Here is a 17,436-nt window from a genome sequence, read left to right on the forward strand (position 1 = left end):
ACTACTCTTATAAGAACACGTTTTTAGAATAACTGGAACTCTACCAAGAACAGAAGTTTAAAAGTAAACTCAAAAAGTTCTACAAAACAAAAGTCCTAAATATAAAATCTGATATGAGAAATTTCAAATATTCGGTTCTCATTTAAGAAAGAAAGTTGTATGGAAGAATGTGAGGTGAAAACATGCCTCCATTATCCAGCTTTTGCATACCTTCGCCTAACCAGGAGGCATAGCCAAGGTTGATATGAGCCGCCTCAACAAATTTGTTCGACACAAAGCGATCCATTGTTGTTGTAACAGGTACCTAATCTCAGTTAGGATGGTAAGGATTAGATAAGTTGTCATCGAGGTAATCCAGCGGTAAACCCAAGAAGCGTGCAGTTTCGACGGGGTAGGAACATAGGGAGAGGGATGTCAGATGTGTAGGGTTAGCAGGGTAAACAAAAAAGTGGTTAGTGACATACGGAGACTCCTGATTCTGGATCAGTAAAAGTTTAATCTGCTACACGAATCCCGCGGCAACTCGAACTCTTCGTCTGCAAAGGGTGTTGGTTTAATTCCAAGTACGCCATTCACTGAGAGGGAGTCGGCGAAGTTGTTAATGACTCCACTGTGAATGGCAATCAGTACATGTCTGAGGTTTGTTGTGTCCGAGGTCTGACCGGCATATTGTTTTATGTCATCGACGTAGTTGAGGAAGGACCACTTAATGCTACTAGGTAGCGGTTCCGCTCCAAGCAGGTGACTGCAGTGATAATTTCTGCGAAAACATTTCAGCAGAAACTGCTTGGGGAAGCTCTCGACTGCAGCGTAGACATCGTTCGGAGTTTGCTCGAGCTATCTTTATAAGCTCACTGTTAGACTTAAATTGAGCATATTATGGGAGCTATAGGTGCCACAAGCTAAGCAAGTAAGGTCACTCTTAGGATCGACCATTCAACCTAACCTAACTTAGGAGTCTAGTATAATTAAGGCACCCTCGGCCTTAAAAAGGTTGAAATTATTGAAATTCATATCATCTATATTGATGGGAATCAATGGATGATAAACTAAAAATTAACAGAAAATAACTTCTTGTAGATCTAATAATTTATCAGTCCCTTAATTATTTCTAAATCCTTGTCAGCAGTCATACATCACTACATATTAATAAATCGTCTAAATGCAAGTCGATGGACTCTCAAAGAAACACCTAAATTTTGAAAGATCATTGGTAGAACGTGAATCCCAAAAGCCTAGTGCTGGTGGAGGATAATATATTTGCATATTTTAGCTCTGATCTCTATCTTCCAGAGACTAAATAAATGAGGATGATCAAGCACTGGAGCGGTAATCTTTGAGTTCTGGAAATGGTTCCGAATTGATTAATGCTTCTGATAAACTTGCTTCGAAGATTAGAGGACAACATAATGTTCTAAAAAGTCCATCAAATTGATAACTGGCATATAATAAACATATAATAAGAATGGCTCTCGTCTTGTATAGCTTATATGTAATACCAGTCTCCCGTTTCTCAATCTTGGATCTCTTGGAATCTTACCTCGAGGATTTGGAGAAAACATTATCCTTTGAAAAGACCAATTTGATGGTTGATGACTAGCGTATACTCCGAATATGTTACAAACATCAGTGATGTTTAGATGGACTACATTTTATACTCTCTCAGACATGTTGTTAAGGAGAACAAATGCTTTAATGAGCCAAGATAAGCGTTTGATGCAATTAACTTGCTTTTAGCCGTAAAACTATCAAATTCTCACGCGAAAATTATGCACTCATGAAGAAGCCAATTAAGCATATCTTTCAAATATTTTTCTCAGTGTAAAAGCTTCACACAATCGTCATAACTTTCCAATAATTTATGCTCTAGTAAAATTTGCCACATTCGCAAATCTCATTAAGGGGCATAAAATTCAATCGACTGCAGTCCGAATGCGCTTGTGCTCGATCGCCATGTAAGCGCTTACAAATACTCACTCGAGCAATTTAGCAATTAGTTGAAGATTTTGTTTATGCTATTGAGGACTTACGCATGAAGTTGTTGTTGCTGAAGGTAATTAAATGGTGGCACTTGTATGCTCGTAGTTTGAGTGTGTTGCATGCGATTTGAAAAGTTGTTAAAGAAGATCAGCAAATAGAACGTGAAGGAATCTCAGACTTTAAGCCGTGAAGTAAAAAAGTAAAAACCAACTTGCTCAAATAATGAATTTTTATTTTATTATTTTATATGACTAAGATTTCAGTAGTTCTCAAGTAAGGTATTTGAAAAAATATCAAACAAGGTTTTAAGTTAGGTTAGAATAGGTTAAAAGACCATGTCTAACAAGGGTCTCACTTAAGTAAGTGTTTTGAGGCTGTTACAAATTTTTTTAGGCAGCTGATGTCAGTTTCAGCTATATCTCCTGGTTCTCCGAAAATGTGATTGCTGAGGCTTTAGCGAGCGAAAATTCTCAAGTTGCCCATTTTAAAGAAGATACTAAAGGCAATCGAAAAAATATATACGTACATATATTTTAAGATGCATTCATCTCGAGTAAAGCTCAATATTAGCAATCCCTCACAAAATCTCTGAGGTATTCTTTATCCTACAATCACTTTCCTGGGAATGATATAGATAGATCATAGTAATTATAAACAAAGTCCTACCTGCTTTTATTCATGAAGTCATGATCTAATCTAAGTTTCAATCAAACGTACCCTACAAACATGAATGCATAGAAACTATAAACTATCATAGATCAGAGAACCATTATACTGACTTGTAAACAATCCTTTTTTCACAATGCTACTCCTCAAGCCCTAGGCACGCGATCAGACATCCATCCTACTGTCCTATACATAAAATACATATGTATATGTTTACGAAGCTCTGAAGATTTTAAGAGTTCTGACTATTCATGTTATAAAGCTTATGGTTTAATCGAATATATAATGTAGAGTTTAATCTAAGTCGAAGAAGATTTGTACTATACCTACATAGATACCTTTCGACTCCTAAACAATATATTTTGTTCACTAAAAAATTTTGAGATTTTCTAAAATAATTCTGAAGATGCACTCGAGATAAAAAAATCAGCATCGTTTAATAATCATGGAAAATTTTAAACCAACGAATTTCAATTCTTTGATATTTCTTTACACTGAACAGGGTATATTGAGATTGTCATGAAATTTGTAATAATAAGAAAGAAACGTCTGAGACCCTAAAAAATATGAAGATACATAACATACATATGTTCATCGTCACATAAAATGCAAAATAACGTATCATCAATAATAATATCGAAATTGAGTTTTTTATTGCTAACGATTCACTACAAACTGTTATACATTATATGTGTGGTATATAATTTTCAGCTTCCGCTGTCAGATATAACCAATACATAACCAACATATAACCAAAATTTAACCATTTTATAACCAAAACTCACTTTTTTCAATATGAGTGGTTTCTATTACATCGTTTTTCCTTCGCCTGCAAACTTATGAAAAGTGAAGTTAAGTTATTTTGCATTTTCGGGGACGGTATATAATTATTCAGCGTGACAAGTTGAGTCGATTTAGCCATGTTCACCAATCTACCATATTCGCGAATCAGTGCAACTTTGCATACGTTCTTTTCTCTACAAGAAGCTGCTTATTTTTCGAAACCACTGATGTCGGACATATGTATGTATGTAGCTGTCATACAAACTGAACGTTCAAAATTAAGTTCTTATATGAAAAAGTTTTTTAATTGACGAGATATCTGCACCAAATTCAGCATTACTTATTTTCCAAAGCAACATTACAATATTCGAAGAAATTGTTCGGATCGGACCACTATAGCATATAGCTGCCATACAAACTGAACGATCAAAATCAAGTTCTTACATAAACATTTTTATTTTACAAGATATCTTCACTAACTTTGGCATAGGCTATTATGCAAAACAACGCCAACATATCCGCAGAAATGGTTCAGATCGGATTACTATAACTTACAGCTGTCACACAAACTGAACGTTCAAAATTAAGTTCTTGTAGAACTTTTTTTTTATTTGACGAGATATCTATGAACTTTGGCATAGATTATTATGCAAAGCCACACTACAATATCCAAAGAAATTTTTTAGATCGGACTACTATAACTTATAGCTGCCATACAAACTGATCAATCAAAATCAAGTTCCTGTATGGAACCTCCATTGCTTGTGTAGAGTATTTTAGCTTCGATGCAACCGAAGTTAACGTTTTTTCTTGTTTGATGAATATATTTTATGCACATTATTCCTCATAGTGAGTTTATATGGATTTGAATATTACAAATGTATCTGCGCTAAAAACTATCGCCTTCAAAGCTTTCCCGTAACTTGGCCTTAAATCAATTGATATATTTTGGAAAGTCATATTTTAGGTACCTTAGGTTCAATCATTTTTTCAATTAGCCCACATCTCGGTGCAGAGTAACTGTATGGCATTAGGGTGACCATATTCCGGTGATATTATCAAACTGCCGCGTTCTTCTTCTTACTAATTAACACTTTATCAAATACGTGAGCACTTAAAGCGCGGCATTTAAATAACGGTATTTGGTTTTTTAATGATTTTTTATAATATAATATTGCTTATCGTAATACAAGTATTTTTTTTTTTTTAATTTCTCAACTTGCGTTAAATGTTTCTACTTGAGAATGACGGCAACGAAATCACGCCTTTAGAGTGCACACATCACACAACACAACCGACTTTTGCGCCGCATATAACGCTTTGAGATGCTCGGACGTACTGAAGTGCCAGTTACAAAAGGAAAACAATATCGCCAATGGCAGTGGTTGCGTTGGCCCAACGGCGCGGGCATAAAAATACAAACCACTCAAACCACTTGAGTGACGCACTCCACTCATTGAGTACAAACTCAAGGGCAATAAGCAGGCATACAAATGGTGGTCGTGTGGTGGGCTGACTACGAGTCGTCCAATGAGTTTGTGTGTGTGTGTGTGTGTGTGTGGGCACTCCAATTGGTGACTGTGTGAGTGTTGCTTGCTTTGAGTGTTCTATCATCGACTCAGAAACTGGTTTATGGCTTAGCTGTACGCTCACACACTGACGCATGACACCACGAATGAAGGGATGTTGCGCGAACGCCATCAGCGCCTCATCGCTCAGGTGTTGACATTTATTGTACAGCAACTGCTCTTTTTCGTTGTATACATGTGTATGTGTGTTTGTGTGGCTGCGCACGACTGGCTTATGTGTGTGAGCAAGCTGGCAACTAGCCGGTTGTCAGTGCGTTTGTTTGCTTTGCTTGTATTTGCTTGTGCAAGCATAAAGCGTAGCGCATCTGTTTCCATAGCGGTTTTGGCTCCGCCCACATTGCTATCGTAAACATTTACACACACATACTTAGAAGTACTTTGTATATTCTATGAAAATAAACTCACATAAAGCACAATGATGTTTATACTCCAATGCATACACATTCATATTTTTTTAGTTATATGTATGTATGTATGTACGGATATGTATATGAAAATATTTTTTCTACACCCTTTATATTTGTGATTGTGTTATTTAATGCATTCTTCATTTCATGCTCTTCATTGTCTTTAGCTCAAGGGAGTTTAGCAATCGACTTTAAATTTCAATTAAATCTTATTTATTTGGTTGGAGCTTCTTTATTCAATCGATTTTAAGCTCTTACTCTCAGTTTTTTTATCAAAATTAGTAAACTATAATTAGTACTTTTTTGAGAAACCGCCATTTTGTCAATAATCTAAATTCTGAATAGTTTTTGGATTTGAGATAAGTTCAACAGAAAAAGCTTCTTTAACGCCAAACACCTTTTTTTAGAGTACTTTCAAAATTTATCAGAAAGAATTGTCGATATATTATACTATATTGTATTATATTTGGTAGTCGAAAAAGTTTTTTCGTATTTTGTCAATGTATGTCATTGCTGTCGTATATCTCCAGTACCACCAATCACATTGTGTCATACGATATAGTGTTGAAAAGGTGAGATCTTAAACATGTTTTGGCCGAAATAAAAATAGAAAAAAGTCGACCCGCTCTAGTAAGCACATATGTATATTTAAAGTTATGATTAAATAAAAAAAAATTAATAAAGAAATGCTTCCGACTAATTAATTACTAATTGAACGCCAGCATTAATCAATTACTGCCTCTTGCCGTAATTTCATGCCAGATTGAATGACTGAAAGAAAACAGATTTTATATTAATTAACTGTTAATTTTTTTAGGAGGGTTTTTATTTTTTGTAAAATATTTGCCTTAAATAAATATACTCGTAATATGATGCAAGCTGAATAAAGAAACATGAGTAATGTTTATGGTGTTCAGCGGTACAGAGTGATCAAGTTCGCAATTGATTTTTTTGAATTAAAAAGACTTAATTTTTAAATAAAGACTTTTTATTATTATTATGATCCATGAACATTGCCGGTAGGTCTATAGTAACGAGCGTGCTCTAAGGCTCAGGGAAGCTAGGTATATTAAAGGCTACGAACAAGGACGCGCCGAAATTCTTTTCTCCTTCCATTACTTTCCTGAAAACTTGGATCACTGAATCTCAAAGGTCACTCGGGGCAGCTTTTTCTCTGCTCACATACCAACGAGGGAAATGTGGATAGGTCGAAGTGTTTTTCAGGCAGAAATGGGTGCTATGTATAAAGGTGGAGGTAGACGTTCATGTAGATGACCATTCAATCAGACAGCAGAGCGTCAATACTTTCGCTCGCAAACTGTGCGTTCAAAGCTAGTAAACGAGTGTCTGTTCTTACCAAAGCAGTAGCAGCAAGCTACTTCAACATCGGGCTCGTTTGGGTGCCTGGTCACAGCAGTAACTGGCAACTGAAAGTCAAACGAAGCATGCTTGCCCCGTTCATATTGGAATGAGAGCGAGTTGGATCTCCATTGGTGTCTTACCTTCTAGCACTGGACCAATGGTTCTCGCTTAGCAGGCTCTGTTCGAGGTCCAGTTCCACCCAAGTCCTTCTGGCCTAGAGTAGAATGAAAAAGGTCTATTGAACTACTTTCCCTGAGCAAAGTTCATCTTTCCGCAATTGCAGGAGTTTTTACTGAACGCTGTCCAATAAGCATTCATGCGGTCATCCAGTGTTTTTTAGTTTTAGGTACTGCAATGGACCGGCATTAAAAGCCGTCCAAGTGAAATACTTCTTAGGATCGACCCTTTAACCTGACCTAACCTACCCTTTGTTAAGGAAGTATGATTTATCACATAGCCGCCTTGCTCGTCTCCATATTTATGGTTTATGTTCTCCTAGAAATTCGTGACTTTAGTGCTGATTTCTCGTCGGCGACTCAAAAATGAAATTGCGAAATAAAATTTAAGAAAAGTTTTGGAATATTTTTCTTTCGTAAAATCAAGGTATTTATGCGCTGTCAAGACTTACAGCTCTGATAAATTTATTATTATTAAAAAAATGTAGTATGAGCCCCGTACCTACGAGAGTTTCTAAGTTAAAATATTTTTCAAGTAACAAGTGGTCTCCAACGGCAAAAAAATGTCTCCGCTGCTGCAAAGTGAATGAAACCGGAACAAACCTAAGTATCTGCCAGCAAATTTTGTCAGTACACATGCAATATTTGGTTACTTTTCTTAGATGCTTTTATAATTTTTAGATTTTTAGAATTATTTTAGAACAAATTACTAATTTTTTAATGTTTTTATCAACCAATAAAATTTCCATTAGAAATAAAAAAAGCTCAATTCAGCTCAAACTTTAAGTTAAAGTGTTCCGTAATTTTGTTTTGCATATACGTAAGCGCATTTGTGACTAATTTCGCGCATTTGTTTAATTATTGATTTTAGATTTCATGCACTTTTCCGCAAATTCATTTAACAAGCAACAGAAGCGCCATGTTGCAACAAGAACAGCTAGACATAATTATTTGTGGCTATCAGCAAAACAATTGCGGATGTCCGCTGCGTTCAATAATTATTGCTGTTGTTGTTGTTGTTAAAACTGTAATTCAAAACCATACAATATTAATAATAAAGCTACTTACACACACCGATGCACATTGCATTTATTTATTTTAAGTATTTGTATATGAAAACTAACAGCGAACTTTCACAAATTAACATACAACTTTTTATCGTAAATGTGTCAACTTAAAACAAAAAATGTAACAAAACTTTTATTGCTGCAATTCAAATTTTATTACAAATTTGCTAAAGAATTTGTAGATTTTTTAGCATAAAAGTTTTATTTATGACTCAACAAACTGTTATTACTATGAAAATAATAAAAGTACCAGATTGTCACAAAAAACTATTATTAAGCACTTACAAATGCGAAACTGAATCGAATAGTTTTAACTCTAGCCTCTTCAAGATATGCAAAAAAGAAAAGACTTGCCTTACAACCACCCAATAAAGTCGAGAGCTTTTAAAACGGCCATGTGACGGCTTTTTTTTTAGGAATTGTTCAGTATTTTTTTCTAAATTTTTCTAAAAATATTCTTTAGAACGTGAGATGCAGTATTCTGAACAACCCCGCCTCGACCTGAGGTAACATCACGTTTTTCTTGAGGGACTTGTCCAGTAGAAAGAGAATTTCGGAATTTGCCAAACACCCCCAAAATTTTTCGTATTTTTGCGAACTTTTAGCTTTAGATAATTATTAACCAATTTTTAATTTAAGAACGGCTGAAGAAAAAAGAAACTCATACCTTCCGAATATTATGTAGATGTCTCAATAAGTCTTAAGAGATTTATTTGTTTTTGCACAACAAATTCAAATTTTGTGACCCTTTTTCTTTTCACACACTATTTTATAAGAAAACTAAATGAATGAATTCTGATTTGATTCAAAAGTATTAAACGTATACTAAGTTCAACCACTCTTTCTTTTGAAAAATCAGTAATAAATTGAATACGTTATTTGCAATGAACTTAATTACCAATAAATATTATTAAATGAAAGTATTACAAGAAAGAAAACATCACTTCCCAGGCACTACTGCGAGCAAATAATACCAAGATTTTGGTGCTTGAGAATCGAAGGTTTTTGCGATGTCATGAAACGTATTATTACGATAAGCTCTTCTGAAAAGCTGGTTTGTCCAGTCCTTTCAAAAAACTCAGAAGAAAATTTTTATTCTAACGCAAGACGTCTCGTCAAATAAGTGCACTGTAATTGCAAAATACCGCATAAGGCGCAAAGACGAGTCCGAATGTAAATTTACCAGTCCAAACTTTAGGGCACAATAGACCAAAGGTCGCGGTGCATTCCTCATGTATTACCGGTCCAACGAGAACATCGTTCTTTCACTTACAGCAGGGTAATCAACCTCACTAACGCCCTGCATAATAAAAAAAAGGACCAAAACCTCGACATACTCACTTTAAGAGTCCAAAAAGTTCTACAACCGATAGTAAGTCTTGAAACAAGTGGCTATAGTCACACTATAGTTGGCGATAGTCATAAAGTCAATAGTCTATTATTTACTACAATTTTTCAAAAAAAAAATGTTTCTTCCGATAGCCTAAACTAAAAACAAGGAATACTATTTGAGTGGTATGCGTCAGAAGCTATTCGTAAAAAGAGTCCGGAGTTATGGGCCTATAATTATTGGTTTCTGCCTCACGATAATGCCACGTCGCATACTGCATTCATTCTTCGTGAGGTTTTCACCAAATTTTCAAACCAATATCGTGCCACAGCCATCTGATTTTGCTCGGTGTGACTTATACAGCTACGACCGCTCCGGGTAAACCGTTTTGAGTCAATTGAAGACATTAAACGATACTATGCGCATTGAAGGCGAGTCGAATTTGATGAGATGATGGGCCGCACTTTTGATTTTTTTTTATCATCCACAGCTATACAAAGGTTGGTTACCTTACCATATAGTGCTGATAATTTCGAAAGACCGGCGGATTCCAGTTATGACCAGGCTTTGCACTTAAGGGGCATTTTGCGACAGTGAACTTATTTGTAGAATATCATCAGATTACGATATCATGTGTTAGAATAAAGGTTTTGTTTCGGCTATTTTTGAAAGAACTGGACAAAGCAGCTTTTCGAAAGAGTAAGTCTCCCAATAAGAGTTTTAAAAATTAGGCACAAGATTTGCTTTTAACTATTTTAATTCGGTTGTTAGTGCTTTTTAATCTTTCTCATCTAAATACTCCTTAAGTTTATCCGCTTAAATGACAGCGATTTAGCATAAGAACGTCAAACCTTTCATCTGTTTTGGGTAATTAGAGCAGATTAGGCCTAAAACTAGGGCAAACATTTACAAAATATTTCTCTGAACTGAGGCTTTTGAAGGTGCACAGATTAAGAGATTTAAACGATGGATGGATTAAGTGAGAGCCTTATGTACAAGTATATATTTGTGTACATATCTTAGAATGGGCGAGTAAATTATAAATATATGTTTTAGAAATGTTTCAAAAACACCAAGTTAAGGGAAATTTCGTAAAGTAAGAGTGTCTATAGAAGAGATTATTGTACAGACGTTTTCGAAATAATGAAAACAAGTCGAAAATTCGGTTTTATCGATTATCCAAATTGATATCTCGGAACTTGGGATTACAAATTATAATTATAATTTAATATTCTAATTTGAGAGCGAATTTGAGCGAGTTAGAAGTTTAATTATTGTTAATCCTTTAAAACAGGGGGAGTTCCACATTGTTCTTCTAAGCAAAGGTAAGTTGTTGAAAAATTGTTTGTAGGCGAACGTGTGTCAGTTTGGCACAAGATTCTATGTACCGAAGAGACAATGATTGTTCAGTTCAAATGTGTTAAGGAAAACTGTATGTCAGACGATCCCGTAATTAGCAAGTCAATGCAAACTATATTTACATATTCTTGAAATGGTGTTGGGTTTTTAGCAAGGATCACAGAAACTTGGGATACCATTTATTATGTTAATAATATTATGAAAGACATTGCTCTAACTTATGTCGAAGAGAACATGCCATTTCTAAGCATTTACCAACAAGATAATGATCCAAGGCACATCCCGAAAGGAGATAAGGAGAGGTTTTGTAGTAAAAATATGAAAATAATGAATTGGTCGGCATGGTCTCCTGACTTTCATCCTATCGAACACTTTTCTATGGATATGAAAAGAGATATAAGGGACGCCAAACCAAAAAATGTGCAATAATTATACATATATATACACTCCAGATGTACCAAATATAGAGCCAAATGTATACATTTCTTCACAATAAATAAATGTTCGTGTCACTTTTTAATCTTAAATCTTATTTTTTTGAAACCTGTTGTTCCCGAAACAAAGCAAAAAACCGCCGTAAAAAATTGAATGTGCATATCGTCACCTAAAATGCAAAACAACGTAATATACAAAAAATCGAAATCGCTGTCAGATATAATAACCAATAAATAACCATTTTATAACCCAAATATGAGTGTATTATAACCAATATATTTCCATTTTATAGCCAAAACTCAAATTTTGATTCAATATGAGTGAGTCTTCTCATAACGGTTTTCTTTCGCCTTTAAACTTACGAAAAGTGATGTTACGTTATTTTGCATTTTAGGTGACGATATGTAAGATTTAAATAAAATAATTTTTCAAAATTTTTATTCATCAATTTTGAGGTTCGCTTCGGTTATTTTCATTTTCTCTATATGTATAGGTATTGTGATATTATTGCTGAGCAAACAATAAATATACGCTACTATTTTCTATTTAACCCTTTGGAAAAATTCTCACACCAATTAAGAAAACTCAAAATTATGTAAATGTCAAGTGACCATTGTTTTCGTAACGAGCTAGGCAATTTTTTTAACTTCATAAAGCGTGTAAGAAAAATACCAAAAAAAATTCAATTTTTCCTCGAAATTTCGATCAAAAAATGTCAACTGACCATTGTTTGCAAATTAAGAACATATACGCGTTTAACCCTTTCCCTGAGCGTTACCCCCCAAGAAAAGGCATTTTCACTTCCGTTGTTACTAATTTGTCGAAGAGTGGCACATATTGTCTGTGACCTTTGACATGTCATGTATTTAAGTGAAAATTGATAAACGTCTTCAAGAGTTTAAGCGCTGATGGGGTAGAATGGCACATACACACTTACACTCAGCCAACAAACGTCTTCGCAAAGGTAGCAAACTCTATGCTGAATAGGTACCCTAACCCTTGGCACAGAGAAAAAAAAACGACAAAAAAATCAGTCACATTTTGAGGACAAATTTTCCGATAAACGCAGGAAATGCATTTGCAACGAGGAAACGCATTTGACACTTTTCAGTCTTCCAAGAGACGACGTTTTTTTTGCACGCGCGAAATATGTTGGGAAATGTGTATTGTAAAGGGGAAATAATTTACCAATTTCTGCCATCAAATGGCAGCAACGAAGCAATTTTCGGTTTGCGATTTGAAAGGTTTCTATGGTTGTTGTCGGTAGCTTCGGGTAAAAGTATCGAATTGCACGCGCAAAAGAAAGCAGGTAAAAGTGAAGGCACATTGCGGCGGCCGGTAGCATGAGCAACTGCGCCGGCGCACAGCGCTTCGGCTGTGGTGCAATGAGGTACGAAAATTGGCAGAAAATTGAGAAAAATTGCTCATTTCGGAGTTTTGCAAGCGGTAAGCAGTTTTATTGCTGCCACAAATATAAATATACATAAGTAGGTATGGTGCGATGGAAGTAGCAATGCATTTTTTTGTTTGGTTTTTAGTTTTTGTAATCTGATATTTTTTATAACTGAAACTGCACCCAAGGAGAGTAGAAATTATAAAAAAATCAATATATATTATATATACAATATATCGACAAGAATAAGATAGACTACTGTGTTGATCCAAGTGATATTCTAATCGCTGTCGAGGGGTCAGTGTTAGAGAGTATTTTTCAAATAGTTAGTGTAAATCTTTTAGTGTTAAGTCAACTTTAACCTCCGGATCATTTGCTTGGTGATTAACTGACGTCGATTTTCGCAACTTCGACGAATTTACTTGCATTGGAGGCCATACTACTTAATATATCTACTTTGAAAGTATTTTCAGATGAATTGAATGGTTATATTGACTTCCTACTTAGAAGAAATGCGTTTGTTTCTAAACTGTTTTTGAAGAGGCACTTTCTTGAACAAATAAATAAAAATATTATTCATAAACACAATTTAATGTACATATTTTATTTCGATTATTTTTGAAATAGTCATTTCTATGCTCTTGATCCCGGAACCCATTTAAAGGAGTAGCTCTAAAAAAGCGTGCCGCCGGTCAGGAATATTTTGCTGCTTCAAATATAAAATCCAAAACTCAAAAACAAAAAAAATATAACCTTATTAAAAATTTTGAAATTTTGACAAAATGGCAACTACCTAAAAAATTCGTTATTTTGAAAAAAATTTATACTTCATAGTGCCATAAAATACGTATCTGCTTTATTATCAAAAATTATATTCCTCAAATCATTATCAGAAAAATATCTCTAGGAAAGTTGCGATTTCAAGTCGTTCGGTCCAACCATATCGGAGAAATTTATCTCTAATACTCCGAAAACGTTTCCAAAAACACGTCAAATTTTTTGGGAGCCGATTACGCTAAGTTAAAAATGTAATATTTACTATTTGCCGAATAAACTTCAAAATTTCAGAGAATATTTTGAAATATACATATATACATTCAACATACTGCTATGAGAAAAAATTAATAAGACTTTGTTCATAATTTTAAATTTCTTAATTTATTCTTCAGAATATATGTCGTCTCCCTCAAAGTAGTCCCCTTGTCCACAATAAACGTGTGCCAATGTTTTTTCCAATTCCATTTAAACTGCGCGCTGTAACCGAATCCTAGACCTATAATGCTAACAGTGCTTTAAAATACTCGCGTAGGCGTCAGAGATATAGCAAAGGATCCCAATAACTCTTATGCATCGACACACATTTTCTTTTATGTTTCGGCTATGAAGAGTGTAATTGCTGGACTCGCAGTAAAAGACCTGTATTTAAAAACAAAAAACAAACGACCTCGAGTAGGGGTGGAAGATAATCTGAATCTTTTGGGAAGGGACTCAGACTGGAGCTGAGGACTCAACAATTTATGAAATACATCACTATTGGTGACGAGACGTGGGTTTATGTATATGCCCAAGAATCTGACCACTTTTACTCCAAAAATGAGCAGAAAACAGGAAAACCCAAACTCATTGAAGGCATTGAAGGCCATTTCTGTCGGAATTTATAACAACTCTTTGGACTTTAGTTGACGTGCTATGCTAGCTCCGGAACATATTTTGAAAACAATATTAAGGATATCTATTAAAATTTAGGAAATTGTGAATAGGGATACAAAACGCAGCCGACAGTATGATCTGTCTTGCAGTAAATGGATGACTATATAAATTAATATAAAGCTTAGGTTAAACTGGTAGGCCAATAAGCCACGCATAAACCAGTTTTGATCCTTTGCGATACCAGATGGAGTTCACTTCCAAAGTCCAAGAAAACTAATCATCCTTTAGGATGTCTGCGCTTGACGGGTATTTTAACAGACTCTGCGGCCTCACTATCGATACCTTCTCCCGTATGTCATACCGTGGGGACTCCAGATGCCTACAGCGTAGTCTTGCCAATGCTAGTCAAGTACACAATATAAGCTCTAAACAATATAAGGCTTAATTAAGTCCAAGCAATTTTTTTATTTCATCAGTGTAAAACTTTTCTGGTTTCACGGCGAAAAAATGCGACAAGTAATTTCACACGGGCTTCTTTTAAAGGCAACTTTACTCAATAAAAGGAGTTCCTCATTGACCGCAATAAATAGTAGTCCGATGGTGCAAGGTCAGGCCATATGGTAGATGTATCCAAACTTCCCAGCCAAGCTGTCACAGTTTTTGCCGAGTCATCAAAGATGTGTGTGGTCTAGCGTTGTCCTGATAGAAGACGAAGCCCTTTCTGTTGATCAGTTCTGACCGCTTTTTTCGATTGCTTGCTTCAATCTCATCAGTTGTTAACAGTAAAATGTAGAATCAATCATTCAATCAGTCTGAAGCTTATATCAGTCTGAGCTTTTAGTTCCTTTCCAATCCCACCAAACACTCATTATAACTTTCGAGGTGTTAGTCCTGGCTTTGCGACCATTTGTTGAGCTTCACCGCGCTTGGACCATAATGTTTTTTGCACATTATTGTCGTATTTGATCCACTTTTCGTCTCCTGTTACCATTCGCTTTAGAAATGGTTCGATTTCATTTCGTTTCATCAAAGAATCGCAGATGTTAATTCGGTCCATTAAATTTTTCACAGACAATTTATGTGGTACCCAAACATCCAGCTTCTTTTTGTAGCCAGCCTTTTTGAAATGGTTCAAATCCTTTGATGCTGAATGTTAAGTTCCTTAGTGATGTCAATGCTATTTATGTGACGGTCCTGGTCAATCTTTTCCATAATTTCATCGAACAAAATACGAAAAGACTTTTTCGACTAAATATAATTAAATCATATATTATTCATTGGTATTTTTCACAAAAAGTTCGCGTTATGTAGAACTCACGTATTTATGAACTGTCAATTCTGACAGTTTATCATAAGGAATAATTTTCCTAACTTTTGAAGACACTTTTCTAATGTTTATCAATCGATTGTTTTCAACGAAGAAAACACAAATAACTACAAACTCAATTGTCAAAAGTGACAAAGTAATTTCTTCGAACGGCGAAACAATTTTATTTTGAAAGCTGTGACCTTGTCTGCGTGCGTTGGCGAGTCTAAAAATGTCATAAAATAATAAACTTATGACAAACAACTAAATATTTTAGCGACAATTTGTTAAGCACACTAAGGTAGTTGTGAGCAGTAACTGAAAATAGACGCTTTAGGAGCAGCCCAGAAAGCATGTTGTGCCCGCACTCGTGGCAGGCGAACGTTAGCGGAAAATGTCAACAAAAGTGCACAACAGCAGCGTTGACAACACAGCTGTCACATCAAAGACATGTCAAGGCGCATGTTAATTGGTGTGTCTGTTACACTAATTCTCATGAATCGACAGTCGACGCTGATTTACCAACTGCGTGTTTTATCTACGCACTCCGCGTATTGTAAGTACTCGCTTTTTGTAAAAAAAAACTCTACGAAAATAAATTGAAAATATTTTTTAGTTCACTTTGCAAGTAAAGCATGCGCACTCCAAATGAACTTGTCATAATTTTTTGACAGCTCGTCAACGAAGAGTTGAGAAAACTGAAGTGCTCTCCAGCAGTTGTAGAGTTTTCAATTTAATTCTTCTTCATTATTTAGTAGATACTCATTATGTTTATGCGGTTAATGCTGTTTCTTATGAAAATATTGTAGGATATTCCTGTGAGGTGAAACATTTTGTACACTTTCAAATTTTGACAGCTGTAATGACATCTGCACCCGTTACACAGTCACAGTCACAGTTCGACTGACATCCAAATGTAGTTGCTGGCTGAGCAAATAGTATGGTATTTGAAGACCATTTGAGTTGCGGTGAAAATTACTTTGAATGTTTAATTTTGAAGGAGCATTAGTTGAGTGTGGGAGTGAGTAAAGTGATCAATGGTATATTGTCTCCTATACCGTAGCAACCTCTTGACTTTTGTGTTGGTGAAGTTGATCTAAAAACAAACCGCGACTAACGGCACGTTTATTGTTAGTACCGAACTTTAGTGGGGTTGTGAAAATATTGTGCGATTGCTTTAAAGAAAGCGGGCTCTTCATTCTGCTTTATTTCCGTTGGAAGCAGTCGCGCTGACACACGTTGCTCTCTGTGTCAAAGTGTCAATCAAAAAGTTTCTAAAGCGATCTGCCTGAGATTTCGGGGGATGTAAGTGGTGGCAGTAAGTTGAAAGATCAATAGAGACGAAGAGTGACAGCAAACTGAAGAAACACCTGACACAAAACTGAAGAAATTGGTTTTTCGTTTAAATAAATAGTTTTTTTTTGTAATTTGTTTTTGAATGAAGTGTGTTCAATTTAAAATCACAATTGGTGTTAAATTTTGTAAATTAAATAAATGACCATTTAAAAACTGGAGATAAAATAGAATTATCGAAGAAACGTGTTGAAAATGCTAGAGAATTAGTAAGGTAATTTACCTCTTATCTAACTCACAAAAAGCTTTCAATTGTATGGTAGAATCTAGCCGGAACTTTTAACAGTAGAATCTCAATAGATTATGCAACAAAATACCTAAGGTTCAAGACAAAATTACAGACTAAAAGTATCTCACCACAAAGCACTTTGCACTCATCAAAGCTAATCTGACGCCACACTACTGAGGCTATGAAAACTTTCTGTTAACTACCTGGTTCGGTATCGGTCTTGACCGCACCGAAAAGTCTTCTCCAGCCGTTTCTGCATTGCGCACGAAGCCGCCGATTGGAGATTTGACACACCATCTGAGTTTGGGACGGCCTTTTCTTCGTCGTAGAGGATACTCTTGCAATCGAGCA

The 17,436-nt window shown here is 35.3% G+C and overlaps 1 protein-coding gene across 3 annotated transcripts in view; it reads right to left on the reverse strand.

Annotated features, from left to right (window-relative positions):
• Positions 1-17,436, reverse strand: part of LOC120769784 (developmental protein eyes absent-like) — a 94,997-nt gene that overhangs the window by 22,039 nt on the left and 55,522 nt on the right. The window contains exon 1 of one of the 3 annotated variants that reach the window (XM_040096969.1): positions 4,401-4,472. The exons of the other annotated variants lie outside the window; for them this stretch is intronic. Within the exon in view, the coding sequence (XP_039952903.1) occupies positions 4,401-4,472 (72 nt within the window). Of the gene's footprint in view, positions 1-4,400; positions 4,473-17,436 lie in introns of those variants that run through there. 3 annotated transcript variants of the gene reach the window in all.

Source organism: Bactrocera tryoni, chromosome 2 (assembly GCF_016617805.1).
Source record: "Bactrocera tryoni isolate S06 chromosome 2, CSIRO_BtryS06_freeze2, whole genome shotgun sequence".
Lineage (NCBI taxonomy): Eukaryota > Metazoa > Arthropoda > Insecta > Diptera > Tephritidae > Bactrocera > Bactrocera tryoni.